This window comes from Neofelis nebulosa, chromosome 8, assembly GCF_028018385.1.
Source record: "Neofelis nebulosa isolate mNeoNeb1 chromosome 8, mNeoNeb1.pri, whole genome shotgun sequence".
NCBI lineage: Eukaryota > Metazoa > Chordata > Mammalia > Carnivora > Felidae > Neofelis > Neofelis nebulosa.
The window spans coordinates 128,613,210-128,635,123 of record NC_080789.1 but is presented as its reverse complement, the minus strand read 5'-3'; the positions used below and the strand labels follow the sequence as shown (position 1 = coordinate 128,635,123).

Genomic DNA, 21,914 nt, shown 5'->3' with positions numbered 1-21,914 from the left:
CACTTGCGGTTAGTCTCTCTCTCTCTTTCTCTCTCTCTCAAAAATAAACATTAAAAAAAATTTTTTTTAAAGAAGTAAGGGTAATCTCTTGTGGGTACTATTCCCTTGAACTTTGGAGTTGGCTAAACTTTTGCACATACAGATGAGATTAGTCAGGATAAAAAATAAAAGTTTGTATTCACAGATGACATAGGAATGTTATAGAAAATTCTAGGAAATCAACAAACAATAAAGCTACTAGAATTTGTAAGTGACTTTACAAGATCTCAGGATACATTGCTTGCATTTCAAGACTTATTATACATGTAGATCAATGGAACAGAATGGGAGGTCTGGAAACAGCTTCACAGATAGACAAAGGTGTCAAACAATTCAATGGGGGAAGGATGGTCTGACAACCAATAGCATAGCAACAATTGGATATTCTTATACCAAAGTGAGCCTTGGACCTTACCTCAGATCAGATTAAAAAATAATTTAATCATAGACCAAAATGTAAAATTGCAAACCTTGTAGAAGAAAACAATAGAAAATCCTGCGACTCTGCAGAAAGCAAAGATTTTTTTTTTTTACAAAGGACAAAAAGAGGGCAAACTATAAAATATTTAAAGTCAAATTTCATACAACTAAAAATTTTTGCTTTTTGAACATCACTGTTAAGAAAATAACAAGCCAAACCATAAACTGAAAGAAATATTTCAGTAAGAAAATATTTGCAGGACACATATCTGATAGATGATTTTGCATCCAGAATATGTAAGGAACTTTTACAGCTTGATAATAAGATAGACAATAATAAATGGGCAAAATTTTATTTATTTTTAAAAATTATTATTTTTTAAGTTATAAGGTTGGTTTTCTTAATGTTTATTTATTTATAAATTTATATTTATTTTGAGAGAGAGAACGTGACTGGGGGAAGGGACAGAGAGCGGGGGAGAGAGAGAGAGAATCCCAAGCAGGCTCCGTGTTGCCAGAGAGCCTGTGAGATCATGACCTGAGCCAAAATCAAGAGCCAGATGCTCAACTGACTGAATCACCCAGGCACCCCGGGCAGAATTGTAAAAGGCACTTCAAAGAGAACCCTAATGGCAAATGAGTTGTGAACAGATGCTCAATATCACCAGTCATTAGAAAATGCTAATTAAAACTCCATGAGATTCTTCTCACATACTTATTACAATGGGTAAAAATGAACGAAAAAAAACCAAACCTCAAGCACATGCCTACAAGCCCACGGCACAGCTGGAACTTCCATCTGCCAGGGCGGGGGCGGGGGGGGGGAACGTCAAATGAAAATGGCACAGCCACTTTGACACACAGGTTGGCAGTTTCTTGTAAAGTTAACCATACCTTTGCCACACAACTCCACTCCATTTGTGAAAACAAATACCCCAACAAAGACCTGTATGTGAATGCCTCTAGCAGGCTTATTATTTATAGCCCCAAACTTGGAAACAACCCAAATGTTCACCAACCTGTGGATGGATGAACATTTCACAGGACTTCTGTATAGTGGAATACTTCTCAGCAATAAAAAGAAACAGACCACTGATACATGTACGAACATGGGTGTTTTTTTCAAATGCATTATGCTAAGTGAAAGAAGCCAGATTCAAAAGGCTACATTCTGTAGGAGTAGATTTATATTATTTTTCTGGAAAGACAGTGACAGAAGATAGATCAAGGTTTCCAGAGCCTGGGAGTGAGGGCTGGGTCAACTACAAAGGCGCATGAGAAGCTATGTGGGGTGACAGAACTGTTTTACATTGAACGTCCTTGTGGTGTCTTAACGCTTCAAACTGAACATCTAAAAAAATGGGTGAGTTTTACTTTATATAATTTATACCTCAATAAACCTGACTTAAAAAAAGATAAACCCCATAAACTGAAAAGATATTTGCAACCTCTGTAGCTGATAAAGGATTAGTGTTTCAACTCTAGAATAGGAAAGAGGGGTGCCTCGTGGCTCAGTTGGTTAAGCATCTGATTTCAGGTCAGGTCGTAATATCACAGCTTGTGAGTCTGAGCCCTGCATCAGCTCAGAGCCTGCTTCGGGCTCGGAGCCTGTCGGCACAGAGCCCGCTTCGGATCTTCTGTCCCCTTCTCGCTCTCTGCAACTCCACCGCTCACGTTCTCTGTCTCTCAAAAATAAATGAATATTAAAAATAAAAATTAAAAAAAATACAAAAGAGTTCCTATGAATATGAAAAAAAGTCTCTTAGTAGAAATGCGTCTTTAAAAATGAACAGAAATTACCCAATTTGGGAAGAATGGAGTCAGCAAATGCATGAAAAAGCTACTTGGTCTCATTTAGGAATCGGGGAACAGCAAATTGAACCTTCAGTTAGATAGTATTTCTTATCCATCAAAATGAAAAACTCCACCATTCTGTGAGTTTAGTTAACAAAGTGGAGAGTTCTTTGAATGATAACTTGGTATAATTAATTTGCAAAAGTTTGGTACTATTTAAAAAAATTTTTTTTAATGTTTATTTATTTTTGACAGAGAGAGACAGAGCATGGGGGGGGGAGGGGCAGAGAGAGAGGGAGACACAGAATCCGAAGCAGGCTCCAGGCTCTGAGCTGTCAGCGCAGAGCCCGACACGGGGCTCGAACTCACAGACTGCGAGATCATGACCTGAGCCGAAGTTGGACGCTCGACGGACTGAGCCACCCAGGCGCCCCAAGTTTGGTACTATTTAGTAAAGTTAGTGTACATTGTCTGATTCTGAAATTCTACCTCTAAGCAGGTACCCTTCCCACCTCCTTCTACATGTGTACCATGAGGTATGCACAAGAAAGTCTGTAACCAAGGAAAAAGAAAAGCCCCAGTGTTCATCAAGAGTGGAATGGATGAGCAAGTATCATGTTGCTTTACAATGTTAAACCCTACTGCAATTAAAATGAATGAACTATAGGCACCTTCCCTAGAGTGGGTGAATGTCAAAAACACTCATTTGAATGAAAAAAAATCACAGAAGCATAAACAAACAAGATTTTGCATAGCTAAGGTTCAAAGAACTCTCTCATAGGCTGCACGGCATGATCATTTATAAATATGCACCTGGAGGCAGGCTGCCTGTACTTCCATGGTACCTCCCCACTTCCTAGCTGGGTAGCCTTCAACCCCAAAATTCCCTCACCTGTACAGCAAGGATACTGGTCCACATTAAGAGGTGCCAATGGGTTGGGGTAGCACATGGAAGGATCAATCCATGTTAGGTATTATTCTGTTCTAATCCACTAAGTGGCACCTCACTGGTCCCAGGAGGACAGGCAGGGCTCCACCTCCCCACCTCCCTCACCCTCACAGAGGGCAGCCAGAGGCTGCAGTATCCTGGAGACAAGGGCTCTGAATGCAGTGGCCCTAGCTGCCAACATGGAGACGTGGGAACCACTCGGGACTATGAAAAGGATAAGGGAACTGGGATTGCCGGAGCCCCAAAGACAGTTCGGCCCAGAATACCAAGTCCTAGATTGTCCTGAAGGAATAAGAATTACAACGAAATCAATGAGGTCCACATTTGTGTAAGATAAGAACTCTATGCCCTCCATTTCTAATGTCTTTTCATCCCCCAGGCATGGATTTCCCAAGATGGTAGTTCTTCTAAGCCTTTTACTTGACCACTTTCCTCTCATCTCTCAACTGATTGCTTATTGGTACCTTTTTCAAGGAATAGGACAAAAGGAAAAAGATATAAGACGGAGATCCCATCAACCCTCACATCTTGAGCTGGCCATTTGTTAAACTCAAGATGTGGTATGGTGAGGCTAGGTTTTCATTATATTTCCAAAATAATTTTTGGAGAAGTGAGACTCTCAGGGTCTCACCTGTCTGTGTATTTTATCTGGCGTCACTAGTTTTTATAGTCTGATTACTGAACTGTCAGTTTGGGGAGTAAAGTGATCTCTTGTGTTGATATCCTCCAAGTCAATTACCATACAGGGTTTACTCTAGTTTTTAATGGAAGGCTAATGAAGGGTAGAAAAGCATGAAATTTATAACCAGAGTGAATTGTGATTGCTAATGCATTAGGAAAATTCCATATAGTTTTTCCTAGTGTTTTTCATAACGCTCACATACAGGAAGCCATTATTATAGTATAACTACTACAATATCTTGATTATTACTTACCCTCTTATTTCTACTTGAGCTACAGCAGTGATGTTGATTTGCAGGCTCACAAAATTGCTGTCTGGGTTGTCCTTGTTGGAACTAAAACACAGCGACAATATGATTTCAATATATTTTCTCAGCCATGTTACAACATATGATCATAAAAAACATTCCTTATATAAAAAGAATAACAAACATTACTACTACAGTCATTCAGAAAACAATGGCGTATCCATTCTACGAAATCACAACCATCTGAAAGTGGAAATGCTAAGATTTTCTGTGGGTAAAAATAATGTAACTTTCCATGAGGCGGCATCTTATCTGAAAACACAACAGACATCTAGGAAAGCTAATGCTTTTTTGTTTCAGTGGCTAAACCAAAAAGGCAGTGAGCTGAATTCATTTTCCACCTTCTACCTTGGACACATTCCTTAGCTTCTCTGTGCATCATGTTTATTGCCCATCAAATGGGAAAGGACAAGCACAGTGAACTCCTGATTCTCCATGCTAATAAAGAAGAGAACTGGCAAGAATAATCCAAGGGCAGCACATAATGGAAAAAGCGTTTGCATTTGGCTCTGGAATGCATCATACCATACATTGTTTTGGCAGCAAATTTATCTTCCTTATGGTTTATTTCTGAAGTAATATTAAAATAACTGCACATTCACTGCATGCTCACTGGCTGACTAGGGTGGGGGGCAGGGACCGAATTAGAAGCATAGCCAATGACGATGGCAGGAAGAAGGAAGACCCCAGGAAGTCTGGCAGCTCAGACTGACGCAATCAGGAGAGGCCATCGATGCTGTGCAGGGCATCAAGAATCTCAAGATAGAAGGTGAATGTTTAATGATGTTTCTTAGAACAGTGGCAAAATTATTTTTAAGTCTGCTTTTTTTTTTTTTTTCTCTCAAGCAAATATAATCACGTATGAAATTTAGCTTTTGAAAAATACATGTGTTGGGGCACCTGGGTGGCTCAGTTGGTTACGCCCCCGGCTCAGGTCATGATCTCGCAGTTCTCAAGTTCGAGCCCCGTGTCAGGCCCTGTGCTGACAGCTCAGAGCCTGGAGCCTGCTTCAGATTCTGTGTCTCCTTCTGTCTCTGCTCCTTCCCCATTCGCACTCTGTCTCTCTCTCTCTCCAAAATAAACAATAAAAATATTTTAAAAATTAAAAAAAAAATGCACGTGTTAAGCGGGCAGTAAAGAAAATGAAACATGGTCTCATGAGAGGCTTGACCAGTAGCTGAGCTTTGAATGCAGATGTCATTTGCCTTTATTACCCTCTTGTGCTTTCACTGAAGTCACCCTCATATCCCCAAGATTATGCAGCTTTCAGCAAACAGATGTGGCCACACCACCACTGACAGGTCATGTTTATATCCAGGTCTCATTAAGAAGAGAAAGCGTCCGCTTTTCGTCATCGACTTTCACACAGATTCAATGGATAATGCTTTAACACTGCAGGAGTGGTAATGGGGTATGTTCTGACTAGCTTTTGAAGCTTCCCAAATGTGGGAGCTGGAAAGGAGATGTAAAAGTCAGCTTTCAAAGGAGGAGGAGGAGACAGAATCATCCCCACAATGCTTTTGAAAAGTCTTGTCTGATTGTATATACTGATAAGGCCACTTAAACCACAAACACACATAAAAGATATAAACAGGCCAATGTCAGGCTCATTTCCTGCAATAGGGCATCACTACTAAGCTAGTGATGAGCCTAGGGGGACTTGTTCACCAAAGTTTGAACCCCAGTTTCCAGGCCACTTTATTATTATCACATCTGGGGAAAATCAGTTAACTAAAAAGGTTTTTGGGTTTTTTTTTTTAAGGCAGAATTCTTAATTACCAGCAAGAAGTCATTAAGTCTACTTGTTGTACATTGCATGGCTCTGAATGCATTATGGGAAACTCTTCAGTTTGGAAATTTAGGTCTCATTGTTGCACACGTTACCCAGACTTGGTTCTAGTTTCTAGTTCACACTGCTTTGCAGCAGTGAATGTAAAAATGATGAAAAAAAAAAGTCGTTTCATTTAAGCGATCCTGTAACTTCATTGTGTTTTGTTTCCATGTGGTTTAAATAACACAATTGTCTTTACTCACAAAAAAAGCCAGCAGATGTCAAGCCCTGAAATCATCTTTGGACAGGAGTCTAACATGAAGCTTACGGAGGCTATTTTACCATGTAATGAAAGCAGTGGCAGACGTGGAGACGAAACCTGGTTGGCTGATCAAAATCATCTTCTGTCACACAGCCTTGTCATGACACTAGGTACTGCCATCAGCCAGTGGTGTCAACAAAATCTCCCAGTAAGAAAGGCACCAGGCTTGATATACAACTTAGATGCTTCCTTGACCTCTTTTCCTGGAAGGAAACCTCCTTCACTAACACCACTGCTACATTCAAACAAGCAATCCATCACCGTCCGGGATGCTGAGCTATTTATACTGTCGGTGCTAATTCTGCATGGGAATGATGGATTTCCTCTCCACAACTACGCCCCATGTCATGCACCAAGGATAAACACGTTTTTCATTTATCACTCTGATGCTATTTTCCTTTTCTTTACTGTTCCCTCTTTTCTAACATTCCCTCTGTACTTTCTGTGGTCTTTGGGATGTTAGCAAATACAATACGATGTTCATTTCACCGCTGCTGAGGAAGCAGTTTCACTGATATCACAAAAGACCTGTTTGTATGTGGGAACTGCTATCTGAGACCCGCTCTACACAGGGAGGAGAATGTTTACATGTCACATAGAGCTGCGGCATGAAGAGACCATTTAATGAAAACATTTGGTAACATGAAATATTTTAAGTTGATTAATACATAAAGCCCGTTTCTCTTTGGGTTCTGTTTGTGGAAAGGGGCATTAAAAGTGGGTAATGGCGATCAATATGGTCAAAAGCTTAAGAACTTAGACTTCAGAATATTTGGTTTAATTTACTTTTGGTTTTAACCCATTTAAATTGAACGCACACCATCCATAAATGTTGATTTATGCCTTTGGAGTCTGCCAACAAGGCATGTAGATAAATGCTCACTCGTGAATACTTCTCTATTTGAGTGTTAAGTATTCTCAAACGTTTTTATCTTGGAAATGTCTGTTTTTGGAATTTGATGCTTTGTGTATGTTCCTGTAGCCTCTCTGGTTCTTCCTTCATTTCCACATTTTTATGTTTTTTTCAGAATAATGTTAAAATAGTCATGAGTTTCTATAGCACATAAGGATGGAATATCATCATGGTCCACTCTTTTAGATGAAGCGAGATGTTAGAAGTGTGACCGTTTCTATCTTCCATCAAATTTAGCACTTTGTTGCTAAATTCACTGGTTGGAGGATGATCTCCAGGATGGGTCTGGGGAAGGCATTTGGAATATTAGTTTTTGTCATTTGTCCCCAGAGTGAACTACTCGTTTCATTTATTCTGTTATCTGTAGCTGCAATCAAAAGTAAGAAGGATGTGTCAAGGAATTTGCTTTGCATCTTTGTAACAGATTTTATTTCTAAATAAATGATTTCTATTTTGTGAGGATGTATCTTCATACCATTTGTGGGACTGACATCACAGACAGTGATGGTAAGAAATAGAAACTTTAGGCTGCTGTCTGGAGTGATGGTTCTCAGTATAGGGTGCCTTTACTTTTTTTTTCTGAAAAAGTTAAAAATATAAGCAAAAGATTCCCCAAATAAAAATATTTAGGACTACCTAAACCTTTTGGAAAATATACATTTATGTAGACATAAAGAAGTGATTTAATATGCTTTTGGTAAAATGGTATTACAGAAATCATTGTGTCAGCGTCTCATCACTAATATGGGTAAAATTTTTTAAAAATCTCTTAAGAATCAGCAGAAAATATTAAGTTAAATCTTTAAAAAGACTTAATTAAGGTCAGAAAAGGACGTAAGGTAGGTGATAAAAACCTTCCTTCTTAGAAATCTATCACAAGATTTAGGGGATGTGGTTTGTGATACAGGTTGCAGATTTTTTTTTTTTTTTTTTAATGTTTATTTATTTTTGAGAGACAGAGACAGACAGATCGTGAGCAGGCAAGGGGCAGAGAGAGAGGGAGACACAGAATCTGAAGCAGGCTCCAGGCTCTATGCTGTTAGCACAGAGCCCGACACGGGGCTCCAACTCACGAACCATGAGATCATGACTTGAGCCGAAGTTGGACACTTAACTGACTGAGCCACCCAGGCGTCCCGCAGGTTGCAGGTTTTAAAAATCTGCTATGTTCTTATACAGTTTATATATTTTATTTTATTACTATTTTTAATTTTTTTTTTTAACGTTTTATTTATTTTTGAGAGACAAAGCATGAGCGGGGATGGGGCAGAGAGAGAGAGAGGGGGACACAGAATCCAAAACAGGCTCCAGGCTCTAAGCCCAACATGGGGTTGGAACCCACAAACGATGAGACCATGACCTAAGCCAAAGTCGGACGCTTAACCGACTGAGCCACCCAGGTGCCCCAAGTTTATATATTTAAAAAAAAAAAAAAAAATAGAAACCTTTAATCCAAGTAGCTATTGAAAAGTAATGCATTGCACAAAATCATCGCTCTCTAATCACTTCTTACAGGATAGAAGATAAGTGTAGAGATTTATCCATATTGAACACTAGTATTTGAGGACCAAATTGTAGATACTGACTTCAGAGTTGTGTTATAGAACAAGGGTTCACCCAGCTGAGTATGTGCTGTCGACATCAAGGCTGTTTAAACTTTTTTTTTTTAAATGTTGTTCAAACTTTTAAAATCGCAGACCACAGAAAATTATTGTATTTCACAGGGTGTCTTACTATGCACATTTACATTTCTCTAATTGGATCATTTGATGAAGAAGACTGTGATATATTATATTCCATTCACTTTCCTTTTCTTTTAATAGTGGCCTGGAGTCATTACATTTATCCCATCACTGGCTAATGGGTTTAAGTCCACACTTGGGCTTTTATGCACACTGCTACCTCCAAGTCTTTCCACTCATTAAATACTGTTTTTGGCCATGAAGGAACAAACAGAATAGACAGTGAAAAGATAAGTCACACTTGAGTCTCTGAAAAGTGTCAGTCTTAGAAAAAAGGGGCAGCTACCTATATGCTTTGTCTTATAGTTACCAGAAAAGGCTCTGTCCTCTGAATCTCACCTGCTTCCTGCCATGGGGCTCACAGTGAAACCGTCAGAGACCCATTCATTCCTGACAAGTTAGATTTCAAGTTTGCAAACGCATAATCTATGCTTTCTTGTAGAGATTTTATTCTCAGGGATTTAATGACCCCCAGCTCAGAGCATGGCAGAGATATTGTTGGGGTGTTGGTGAGGGCGGGAGAAAGGATGTAAATCAGAATCGGGAAAAATGGAGGTAAACCAGGGTGCAAGGGTACCCAGGACAAAATTTTACTAAAATAACTTGGCTTACAGAATGGATCTCTTTTCAAAAGCAAACAAACAAAAACCAAAAACAAACAAAAACTTACAAAACTGAAAAAAACAGACACAAAAAATGATCTGTGAAAAGTCTGGGTTCTAATTTCAGGTTAAGGAGTTTGATTCGTGGCCATTCATCTCACTATGGATCTCTCTAATAGTGGATGCTAACCATGATTTTAGGCATTTAAAGATCTAACCTTCTGATTTGGAGATCGAAGTTAATGCTCATGTTTGTTTTCTCAAGACGTGGAACTGCAAATCGGAGGCCCAGAGAGTACTAAAAGAAAAAAATCACAGGACACTAAGGTTATTACAGGAAGGGACCATATACACAGCCTAAAAATCTTTTTAAATCATCCCTGCACTTCTCTCTCTCTCTCTGCCCCTGGTGGGATTGTCTCTCTGCCCCTCGCTCACTTGTGCCCTCTCTCTCTCAAAAAAATAAAAAAATAAAAATCATCCCTGCAAATCCCTATCTCATATTGCTGCCCTTTTCCCTGCTTCCACCCCCGGGGGGTTGCCTAGAGGAAGTCACGGAACTAAGACTGCAGAGGCCAGACATTCAAGTCCCTCTACATTGTGGTTCATTCTCTTCATTTAGTCCTGTACGAATTCTTCTCCTGCCACCTTCCTATGTGCTAAATTAAAAACAACCTAAATATACAAGAGGCAATTGATATGGAAAACTGTAATGCTTGTATTTGATGCACATTTATGGCGTCATTGAAACTGACTGCGAATTGGGTCATGGGGTGGGACGCCTACGCAAATACGTGGAAAATGCTTCTAATGGAACGATGACCGATAAAGAAAAAGGTTTCAAAGTTGTACATGCAGTGTGTTTCAGGTATTGTTTTAAAAGTTTGTCAGTGGAAAAATGACTGTACAGGAGTGAGGGTGTATTGTAAAAAAAAAATATACCAGAATACTATGCTATGGTAATAATATTAAGGTTATGAGTGTAGGGATTGTTTTTGTACCTTTCTTGATTTCCCAAAGTTTTAAACCTCTTATTTTTTTAATCTGAGGACAGGTTTTTAAAACTTTGGGGAAAATTAGTCCAATGATAATATCAATAAGGAAGTAAAAATAAGAGCCAATAATTCTATCACTTACTCTCCTATGTACTGTGCTAAAGCCTTACATGCCTTGTCTCACGTAATCATGACAACCACCTACTCTGATTGTTGACATTTTACACTCTGAGCAGTAATCTGAGGATCAGGGAGATCAAGTGCCTTCCTCCAGGTGCACAGCAAATGAGCTGTAGAGTTGGAATTGAAATTCTTGCAAGCTGACTCTGGAACCTGCACTCAAGGCCACTACACCCCGAGAATCAGATCATTGATTAAAAACTCGTGTTAATATGAACCAGTAGTAATATGAACTAATAATAAATCATCATTCTAATCATAAATCGTCATCATTTCCCTAGCCCTTACTGAATGTGTTACAAGCAGGCACTGTCCCAGTGGCTTTATATATATCATGTCAGTGCACTGCTCCAAACTTTCCTGAATGTGGTGATTCTCCCATTTCAATGTGACTCGTCCAAGGTATCACAACTGATGAGCAGCAAAGCTGGGATTTAAACCCATGTGTATCTATCAAGCCTATGCATCCTTATGCCCCAGCCATGATGAATTCTTTTATGATATCAAATGTGCAATTTTTGGTCAGACCCCTGGGACTTTGCACATACACTTCCCCCTTCTTTGAAAACCTTAAAACTTTTCTGCTTTCTTCTACTTGAAGACATTCTACTCATGCTTCAAAGCTCAGGACGAGAGATCCTCCTGCAACATACTATCCGATCCCACAGGCCCGGTCAGGCAGAAATTTTCTCTTTATTCCCCCATCTCCTTCTTTGCAACCTCCGATAGTGTTAATGTTGAGTTTCTTATTGAATGGGCGTTGTATATTTTCATCTTGATATTGTCAGACTCTAGCTTGGTACCAGGTATACAGAAGGGATGCACTAAAACAGTTCCAGTGGTGGGGATCTTACTCTATTGGGATGAAGCCTGGCTAATGTCAGTCCTCATTACAGAACAATTCAGCCTGGGACAAAGATACAATAAAGATGTGACAATTTCATATTGTAAGAGACACATGTGTTCTCAGCTAGAACCAAACACCAGATATCTGGGCGTTGATTCTAAAGGAAATTTGCTGAACCACCACTTACTCGTCTTCCTGCTTGAGAGATTTTCCAAGTTTTTATAAATCCTATTGGCACCTGTTTTATATGACTATAGCTATTATATGAAAATGACATTACTACTTACAAATCAGGAGTAATACTTCTGAATACTACCTTGAATGTTTTGTTAAATTAAAATTAAATCACTCGAAAACTTTTTTTTTTTTTAAATATTGGGTGGGACTTAACTAAATGTTTCTGGTGATTTATGATGCTTTTTAATATTTAGGGCTGCTTTTATATTTGGAATTTTACTACGATCCACTGAGAGTATTTTTTTTTTAGTACAAAATGAAGAAGTAAATAAATCAAAGTGTTTTAAAAGAAAACAGAATGCAATAAAATTTGATGTGTTTAAGGGCATTAAAGGGTGAGATAAGAAAGCTATTAGGTTTCTTCCACTAGAGACCTCACAGATAAATGAATACAAACAATTTACCTCCTTGACTTCCAAAAATTATTTGCTGGTAAAATGGGCAGACATCATTTCACATAAATACATCCATGGTTAAGACCACACTGCATTTTTACCCTCCACTTTGAATGACACCAGTGGCCAGTTTTGTTCCAAGATTATTATTTGTTATTAATGATCTTGGATGATCTCTGGTTTAGATTGAACACTTGTAATACTGAAAAAGGAATGAGTGCCTGGTCATTTTTATAAAATTTTATGCAAATGCCACGGTTACCATGTCAATCTGTTCCTGTTTAGTGTTAGGTAGACCTCTTCTTCATGCCAAATTAGGTGATTGGATTTTTCTTGATAACCAGCAAAAGGATTTATTAGTTTCTGGACAAAAGGATTCTAATGGAAAATGTCCCAATTTCTCAGCTGAGAAATCCCATTCTGTCTTTCATGGCTTCGTTTAAAAATCTCATCTTGTCTGTTATTCATTAGTTTTTATCCAAATACTTTTCCCAATTTTGCAGACCAGACAGAACATGGACTTTGTGTGAGGTCCTGGTTCGAATCTTGGTTTCGTCGTTCATTATCTGTGTGATTTGGGGAAATTTATTTGATATCTCTCAGTCTCAATCTCCTCATCTATAACACAGGAGAAATACTCAACTAATGGGATTGTTGGTTGTGAAAATTTAACGAGATAACATAAAAAAAGTACTTAGTGATGCATTTATAACACAGAGAGCAATCAGTACATGTTAGCTAATAAAAAACTGTTATAAAATTTTATCTTTCATTTAAATAGTTACTTCTTTTGGCCTAACAAGCGAATTTACCAGACTATAGCTTGGCACACTTTATAAATAACTGGGAGTTTAAATAAAGAGCGTAAAAAGTGTAAAAAAGCAAAAATATTATTTACTTTTAGAGCGTAAGAAAGCAAAAATATTGTAGCAGAATACCCTAAAGTAAAAATTGGGAATAGGAATTACTTGATACTTTCAAATGCTCAGATAAATGTGAGAGACCTTGGGCTAAAAGGTTTATTTACTGCAGGACTTCTCATCACCTTTAAAATGTGAATGTGCACCTAAATGTTCCAAAGGAGAATATGATACCCAGCAGTGACCACAGAACTCCCTTTTAAAGCCTTATCTCAAGGGATCAACACTCTTTGGAATATACTTTGGGAAGCTATTCTAATACAAACCTATGCAATTATGAATTTTTATGAAATTTTTTTCAAATAGGCCACTTCATTGATAATCATAAATATCTAATTTAAAACAGAGGAATACATATGTTTAGTTTATGAAACATTTAAATATGCAGTATTTGCAGATTTCAGAATTTTTTTCTGATTTATGACTTCATAATAAGTATGTCCACTGGGATATTTATTACAAGTTACTATGTGTACTTAAATGGCAATTGCAATAAAATAAACTTATTGTCCACAAGAAAACCTGAATGAGAAGTTCCTAAATCTGGAAACAAGGAAAGAAGAAGAAAAACATGTCTTTACTCTTCCAAATTCACATTACAGATCATTATTAACTCTCTTTTTCTTGCTACAAACACATTTCAGTATTATTCTCAAGTTCAAATGCATGGAAAATATAGACCTGGCAGAGCTGACTCAAAACCTAGATCGTGGTAACATTTTTAATATGAAAATACTGTGAATGATACCCATACGGGACGGGACGTATGTCAAAAATCCAAGTTTAATCACCTTTGCTAAAATCTTTACTTATGTTATTTCTTAAGTCATTTACGGAATACCAAGAAACAATTGAACTGCCGTGAGATTCAAAGAAACAAATATCCCAAGAAAAGATCTGTAGTAAAAAAGAAAAAAAAAAAAAAGTCTTCATAGATGTGTACCATCTAAAAGACATGTTAAGAGTAAAATGAAAAGAGAAAGCATATGAAAGTATCCATCTTTTCATGTGTTTAACCTCAGGGTTCCCACTCTGTATAGGATGTAATGCCAACCCCCCCCACCACCCTGGTCGTTTCCTGCCTAATTTGTTTTCATTACCAGGTGCTAAACAGCTGAGTGCCAGTGGGGGCGCTTTCCACGAGCTGTCTTTAAAAAGCAATTAGAGGGGCGCCTGGGTGGCGCAGTCGGTTAAGCGTCCGACTTCAGCCAGGTCACGATCTCGCGGTCCGTGAGTTCGAGCCCCGCGTCAGGCTCTGGGCTGATGGCTCGGAGCCTGGAGCCTGTTTCCGATTCTGTGTCTCCCTCTCTCTCTCTGCCCCTCCCCCGTTCATGCTCTGTCTCTCTCTGTCCCAAAAATAAATAAAAAAAAAAAAAACAAAAAAAACAAAAAAAACGTTGAAAAAAAAAAAAAGCAATTAGAACCTAGGAAGGGCTTCTGGGTTTCTCTTACATTTGTTCCAGCCACCATAGGGTTGCCAAGGTCACACACCACCATCCGGCTTGTATTTTCCATCTTGTACTCACAGCTCAGTGGACGTAGCCCCTGCAGTGGGAAAGAACACCAGCATGGAGTTGGGGGGGGGGGGGCGGGGGGCGGGGGGGGGGCGGCAAATAAGTTACATCCTGTCACAAGGCAACACGGTGTGGGCGGCAAGCTTCCCTTGATTTCAAACACCTGTGTGGGCCACCGGGCCCAGGAGTTCACTGGTGACCATTAACTCGGAAGAGACGCTTGGGAGACAGAAAGATAAGAGTTTAATTTTAGAAGGAGGTTGGAGCGGTAAGCGCGATGTGTTTCACGGAGGAGCAAAATGCTTACCACGTGCAACAAGGAACGTTTTAGATATTATTGGCACTATTGCTAATGTTAAATTTGGGCCAGAAGGATCACAGATGAGTAACCACCACGGAACAAATTTATTCTTGCCAAGATGAAATGGCGGCTATTAGCAGAGGGTATCGTATGCCTCGGTGAGCATGTGCAAGAGAACTGCTCTGAACACAGATTCCTACACACCATGGTCCTAATTTTGAGGTGACACAACGATCTTTGTTCGTTCCTCTAAATACTCAAGACGGGAAGGGAACGCTTTCGTGTTTCCCCAGTGCTTCCCGTCTCCCTTCTTCCCCTTATAGCCTGTTCTCATCAGAAAGTATAAAAACTCAAGTTTGAAGAGGCGTTTAGAGCTATGTGCGGGACAAGTTCTCAAGGTTACAGCAAACGAAAGGGAGAAGTGAGGGAGCTTTATCTTTGAACTTCTTCCCTCTGCGTCAGGTCTGTCTCGTGTCTTGATGCTACTCCCAGCTGCCTCGAAATCCGCACCTTGCTGTCCACCCGTAGTCCCTTTCCATTTTTCAAAACCTGATGTCCCTGTGGCCCTGCTCCACCTCCAGTGATAGCTACAAACGTTCACCCCTTATTTCCCTCTAACTTACGAAGTGCCACTAACATGACCCGTCATCCTCATACCCAGAGATAAGCTGACAACAGGAGGACCTTCACAAGGAGCAACCTTTTGGGAATTTCCGCCCCAGGAGAGGTCCGTGGAAGGAAGAGCATTCTGAGTATGAGGACCATCTGTCCATCTGTCAGCTCTACTGAAATTTCATTTAAGGAAGTAATGTGAATTCTCATGTAAAAGTTTCAGAAATCACCCTCTATCCCATTCTTCCCACTTCATTGAGAAAAACCAAGATCCAACACCAAAACAATGAGAAGCTAGACAAACAACCAGACATCAAGGTGAAAAATTTTGTTAATTTTGCTTCGAGAAAATTAACCTCAGGGGGACAGGGGTTTTTGTATCTCTTTTATTCCCAGTGCCTGGAGCCGTGTTGGGCACAGAGCAGTAAATGGTGTCAGGAGACAGCAGGAGCGGATCACACGCTTTGCTAAGATGGGGCTGAAATGAATGGAAACACAACTAACTATAAAATCCTCCCTCCTGGGGGCGCCTGGGGGGCTCAGTCAGTTAAGCATCTGACTTCAAGCTCAGGTCACGATCTTGCAGTCTATGAGTTGGAGCCCCACGTCTGGCTCTGTGCTGACAGCTCAGAGCCTGGAGCCTGCTACGGATTCTGTGTCTCCCTCTCCTTCTGTCCCCTGCTCACACTCTCTCTCAAAAATAAATTAAAAATCACACACACACACACACACACACACACACACACACACACACACACAAATCCTCCCTCCTGCAGTCAACCAGGTAGGAACACCCACTGAAAAGTCTGTTCAGAATGATCAGAAAGGAGCAACTGACTGATATCTGGAGGCACCTTAATATATGCTCTCTCTAAATAACTTGCATGACACATTAGTATCTAGGCAGCTAAGAAACATATTTTCAAAAAGCTGGTAATGCTCTCTCCTCTGAAAGATAGCATTAGCATGTACTTAAATTCTTTTTTTTTTAACTTTTTTTTTTTAACGTTTATTTATTTTTGAGCAGAGAGAGACAGAGCATGAACAAGGGAGGAGCAGAGAGAGAGGGAGACACAGAATCTGAAACAGGCTCCAGGCTCTGAGCTGTCAGCACAGAGCCCGACGCGGGGCTTGAACTCACGGACCGCGAGATCATGACCTGAGCCGAAGTCGGACGCTTAACCGACCAAGCCACCCAGACACCCCTTTAAATTCTTAAGGATCTGTAACTAACCCTAATTGTACAGAGATGTTTGTGTTCAAATTATTAAGTCAATCCTGAAAACAGAAAAAAAGAACCCAGCTAAAACGTTTTTTAAAATGTCCACGAGCCCTTTGAATATATAATTCAAAGTTAGTTTCTATAGTAAATATTTTTATCTTATCTAAAGGTTAGAAGTTATATGTACATTTTTCCCAGCTTTCTAGAAATAGCTTTTTCACATCAATCAAAGATCTTTTCTTTCCCCAGTCCCTCCCACCCTTTTTCTTTTTTTAACCTTTACTTCCTTTCTCTGAGTGAGAGGAACAATGATTGTTTTTCTAGATATTTCTAGATTATTTTCCTTAGCTGTTCCAGGGACACTCTTGCTGTAATCCATTTATAGCTCTTAACATATTATTCATTCACTAAAAATATGTACTGTGTACCTGCTATTTACCAGGAACTGATAAAAACTCCTCGTCCTCACCGAATTTCCAATTACTGTAACAACCATAATAAGTAATCACAAGCATTCTAAAAAGTAATGGAAACATAATCAGTGCAGTTTCAGTTTTATGATAGGAGAGATTCATAGTGATAGAGGAGGTTATGCACTTAGATGTAAGTAGCAGATTGAAGGAGGTGACATCAGGCTGCTGGGGGGCAGTGCGGACCGGTGGTTAAGAGCACGGGATTGGACCCACCAGTGAAGTGTATGCTAGGCAACAGTTGTGTTAGGCATGTTAGTAAATCTCTCCTCCTCTGTAAGTGGGGGATACCGATAGCCTTGCTGTTTTGCTTCAAGTCCGCTACGAAGATTAAGTAAATTAAACCCATATAAGATCTCAGAGCAGTGCCCAGCCCATCTCGATTCTTCAATACACGTTTGCAGCCTCAATCATGACCGAGCTGAGACTTGAAGGATAAAGAGAAAGAAGTGAGCTGGATAAAGGGGAGGAGGGAGTGGAGTTGGTGCGTCCGAGAGAATGAGCAGCAGCCACAAACTCTTGTGGCAACAGAGCACACGTGCACTCCAGGAACTGGAAAGAAATTCAGTCCTGCTGGCATGTAGGGTGCGGGGGAAGGGAAAGGATCCAAGCCCAGGGACGAGAGGCTAAAGAGGTGAACAGGGGTGACAGAAGTAAGGGCCTCGGTAGTTACTGAGGGGCTTTGGGCTTTATCCTCAAAGCAATGGGGACTTAATGAGGGGTTGCAGCAAGAGGGTGCTGTGGTCAGATTTACATTTTAGGGAGAGGACGACCCCTTGCAGAGAGGTGAGGGGAGGCAGGGAGATGGGGAGATTAGTTAGGAGACATTTGTGATCTCGGCAGAAGATCATGCCAGCTCTGACGAAGGCAGGTGTCAGGGGCGGTGTCAGGGGCAGCAGGTGGAGAGAAGAGATGAACTGGGGACAGAGGTGGGCTGGAGAAACGAGGTGGCTCCTGGTGCCTTTCTCTGACACAGGCCATGGAGGCAGGAGAAGGGTGAGTCTGGGAGGTTGACAAATCTAGTTCTGGACACGCTGGATGTGAGGTGGCCAGGAGGCAGGGGAGGTGGTCCATGAGGTCCCCCGGATACCAAATGCATAGAGACAGAAAGCTGACCTGTGGTTACCAGGGGCTGGGGGAACAGGTGTTAGTGTTGAGTGAGTACAGGGTTTCCATCTGGGAAGATGAAAAAGTTCTTTGCTGGATGGTTTTAGGTAAAGGTTGTGCAATCATGTGAATGCACTTAATCCCATTGAATGACACACTTAGAAATGGTTAAAATGCTAAAATATATTACATATATTTTTGCCATAATAATAATGCTAATCATAATCATCACATAAAGCACATAAGCCCTTATTCCTAGAACATTTTAGAAAAAGTCAGCAAAGGGAAGTATGAAGTCTGGCTCGGTGAAGGTTTCCAGAGAAGGAGATGGTCAGCATTTATATTTTTGAAATGATGAATGTGTTCAACAAAAGAATAACAAAACTTACAATCAGATAATCCTAATACGTTTTCCCCTGAGAGAAGATTGTCTAAAAAAAACCCTTGAGCTGAGTTCAAAAAAAAAGGTACGCAAACCTCAAACTGCTTAGAGAGAAAGAACAAATTAGAATGTGGCTTCAGTCATGCGAGATTCAAAGACTGAGCTAAGTCTCTGCCCAAGGGAAGCTGATGGAAGAAAAAAAGTTAAGGGGCTTATTTGAGACTGTGGACGATGTCCGTTGTAATGTTTACAGCCAGAGATGGAAACGATAAGCGTTCTCCCATATTTTCCATGCAACCAAGTCCACGGTAAACTGGATGTTTTGCTAAAAGAACATTTTAGAAAAGACGCTTTGTTTAACGAAGTCGGGGGTGGAATGACACGAAGGAACTGAAATGAAAACATGAGTGAAGCCACGGAACATTTTTAAAAATAACATACTCGAGCCTCATTTCTTTGTTTGTTTACATAGTATTTGCATGTAAGTGTGTACAGGTGATATTTTTCCATAAATTTCTCCAACAGAAACTCGTAATGATTCTATGACTGTCAAAGATATGTGATGATCACTCACCTGGATTTATTTATTTATTTTTCACGAAGAAGATAATTTAACCAACACATGAACCGCAAGCCTAGAGGGGTGAGTAGAGATTTTAATAATCTCTACATCTATAAATGCCTATGAAGTATCAACATCGCAACAGTTTGCTGACATTAATTTTTTTTAAGTTATTGTCTACTTTTTTTTTTTTTTTAATAATTTCTAGGGGTGCCTGGCTCAGTTGGTTGGCGTCCGACTCCGGCTCAGGTCATGATCTCAATAGCTTGTGGGTTTGAGCCCCTCGTGGGGCTCTGTGCTGACAGCTCAGAGCCTGGAGCCTGCTTCCGATTCTGTGTCCCTCTCTTGCTCTGCCCCTCATCCACTCATGCTCTGTCTCTCTCTCTCTTAAGAATAAATAAAAAACATTAAAAAAAATTTTTTAAAGTAATCTCTACACCCAACGTGGGGCTCGAACTCATGACCCTGAGATCAAGAGTCACATGCTCTTCTGACTGAGCTAGCCAGGTACCCCTGCTAACATCTCTTGAGAGAAATCGTTTTTCATTAAATTATTTAGTCTTTATGGGGCACCTGGGCGGCTTAGTTGGGTATGCAACTGACTTTTGATTTCAGCTCAGGTCATGATCTTGTGGTTCATGAGTTTGAGCCCCATGTTGGGCTCTATGCTGACCGCGCTGAGCCTGTTTGGGATTCTCTCTGTCTTGCTCTCTGCCCCTCCCCCGTTTGCTGTCTCTCCCCCACACCCTCAAAATAAACAAACTTAAAATTAAAAAAATTATTTAGTCATTAGAATGTTCATATGCCTCAAAGTATGTGGTATTTAGAAATTAACAGACATTTAACAAATAGTAGTTCAATGAACAAATCCATCGGCCTCGTTCTATGTGAAGCACAGAGGTGGCCATGAGGAAATGTTAAAGTGGGTCTCTGTCCTTGATTGTGAGTCTGTACATTTCTGAAAATGAGGGACTTTCCCCACTGTCCTGCAATGTATTTTTGATGTGTTTTTAGACCAAGTGATTAAAAACACAGCAGAACCTGAGGATACCCTGAGTGGGAAGATTCATGTTCTGATAAAGGAGAAGAAAGATCGTAAAAAGCATTGTCAGTTTAATAAATGGTGGCATTGCCCGACCAGCAAATAATGACAAAGACCTGGCTTTTCTCGGTCCTGGTCCCAAAAAGGTGGGCCACGAAGAAAGAAAAATGAACGTGTTTCCTTTCCAGTGCCTGTCTCTGCTGTTATCAGTGCTCAGCTGGGATTGGTCAGACCTTCCTCTATAAGCAATAATGAAAACCAGAGCTCCCAGAACCTGCTTGAAACGAAGGGAACTAAAAACAAAGGCCTGAAAACAGCCAGCGAGGGTGGGAGTTAACAGGGGAGTCTAGCTGATAGATCGCATTAGTGAGATTCTTCTCTCAGCCAGCTGTATTCTCTTCCTTGCTTCAGCTCTCCATCTTTGCCCAAATGATCTTTGCACTATGGCCAAGAAAGATATTAATATTGCTTAAGACCACCTCCCCTTCCTGGCTCACTGCTATTATGATTAGCAAAGCCGGGTGCCATTTTGTTCTCCTTCATTTGGGAAGAGAGTCTCAGCTAAGATGGCTCTACTTAATGTCGCTTTGACTTCAAATATATACCTGAGTTCTTTCCGACTTCAAATACTGGGCAAGGCATTACCTTGTTGCTGCGTTCAATCCCAACATAATCTGCCTCTTCTGGTATCATCACGAAGAGTTCAGCTTCGTAGGCACCTTCTCCTTCATTTCTTGCATTGATTATGAGCATAAGATGATTTTCATCTCCAATGATGACCTGATACTTATCTCTAGAAACGTAGTTTAAAAGGAATATTAGTTACCATACTTCTCTGGATTCACAGATATTTTATCTAAGGACTTGGAAGGAAAGAAGGAAGATAGGGAAATATGAGACTTGGACAAGAAGATGGATGGATCATCATGAGGGGGTGGTGAGAAGAAGTAAGAGAACCGCATCTGTATGGGCAGAGCAGGAGGACATCCAGTGGTGTGCTGGTAACGCTGAACAACATTACCAAAAAAAAAAAAAAAAAAAAGAGTACCAATGTGTAGCATTTGCTGATTCCAGCGGCATAAATCCTCCCACTGTGGTCAATTTCAGGCTACTGACATACTTAATCTGCCAGAAAGAAATCCAGGAAATCGGATGATTGGTTCCCAAGCCAGAATAAGGCAGCCTTGGCATATCACTCAACACACCCGACAGGAAGACGATGAGCAGTGGGTGAAAAGGCAGAGACGTTTTAGAAACAGACAGGGGGAGGTGTGGATGCCAAGAGAACCGTAAGAGGGAAGGAAAGAGGCAGATACAATAAAATCTCAGCTGGTGGAGGATTCTGAGGTATTTTGAGGAATTTTCCTTCTCTCCAAACCTCAAACTGAGCCGATTTTGCCACTTTTAACCCTTAATCAATCACAGCTGTTGTTTCGGACACTGGCTCAATCGTGAAGTTTGGGAAGAACATCCCCTAAAAAGACTGCCAAGCAGATTCCAAACACTGGCGGCGAGATGGGCCTTAGGTGGGTGTGTGTTGGGGATGAGAAGCCTGAATCTGCTTTTCCCGACATAGGATGTTGTACA

At 40.3% G+C, this 21,914-nt stretch overlaps 1 protein-coding gene across 1 annotated transcript in view; it reads right to left on the bottom strand.

Annotated features, from left to right (window-relative positions):
• ITGA8 (integrin subunit alpha 8) overlaps window positions 1–21,914 on the bottom strand; it is a 190,094-nt gene that overhangs the window by 44,413 nt on the left and 123,767 nt on the right. The window contains exons 20-23 of the mRNA XM_058681828.1: window positions 20,973–21,120; window positions 14,568–14,660; window positions 9,760–9,839; window positions 4,138–4,218 (exon numbers count right to left, since the gene is read on the bottom strand). Of these exons, the coding sequence (XP_058537811.1) occupies window positions 4,138–4,218; window positions 9,760–9,839; window positions 14,568–14,660; window positions 20,973–21,120 (402 nt within the window). The remainder of the gene's footprint in view (window positions 1–4,137; window positions 4,219–9,759; window positions 9,840–14,567; window positions 14,661–20,972; window positions 21,121–21,914) is intronic.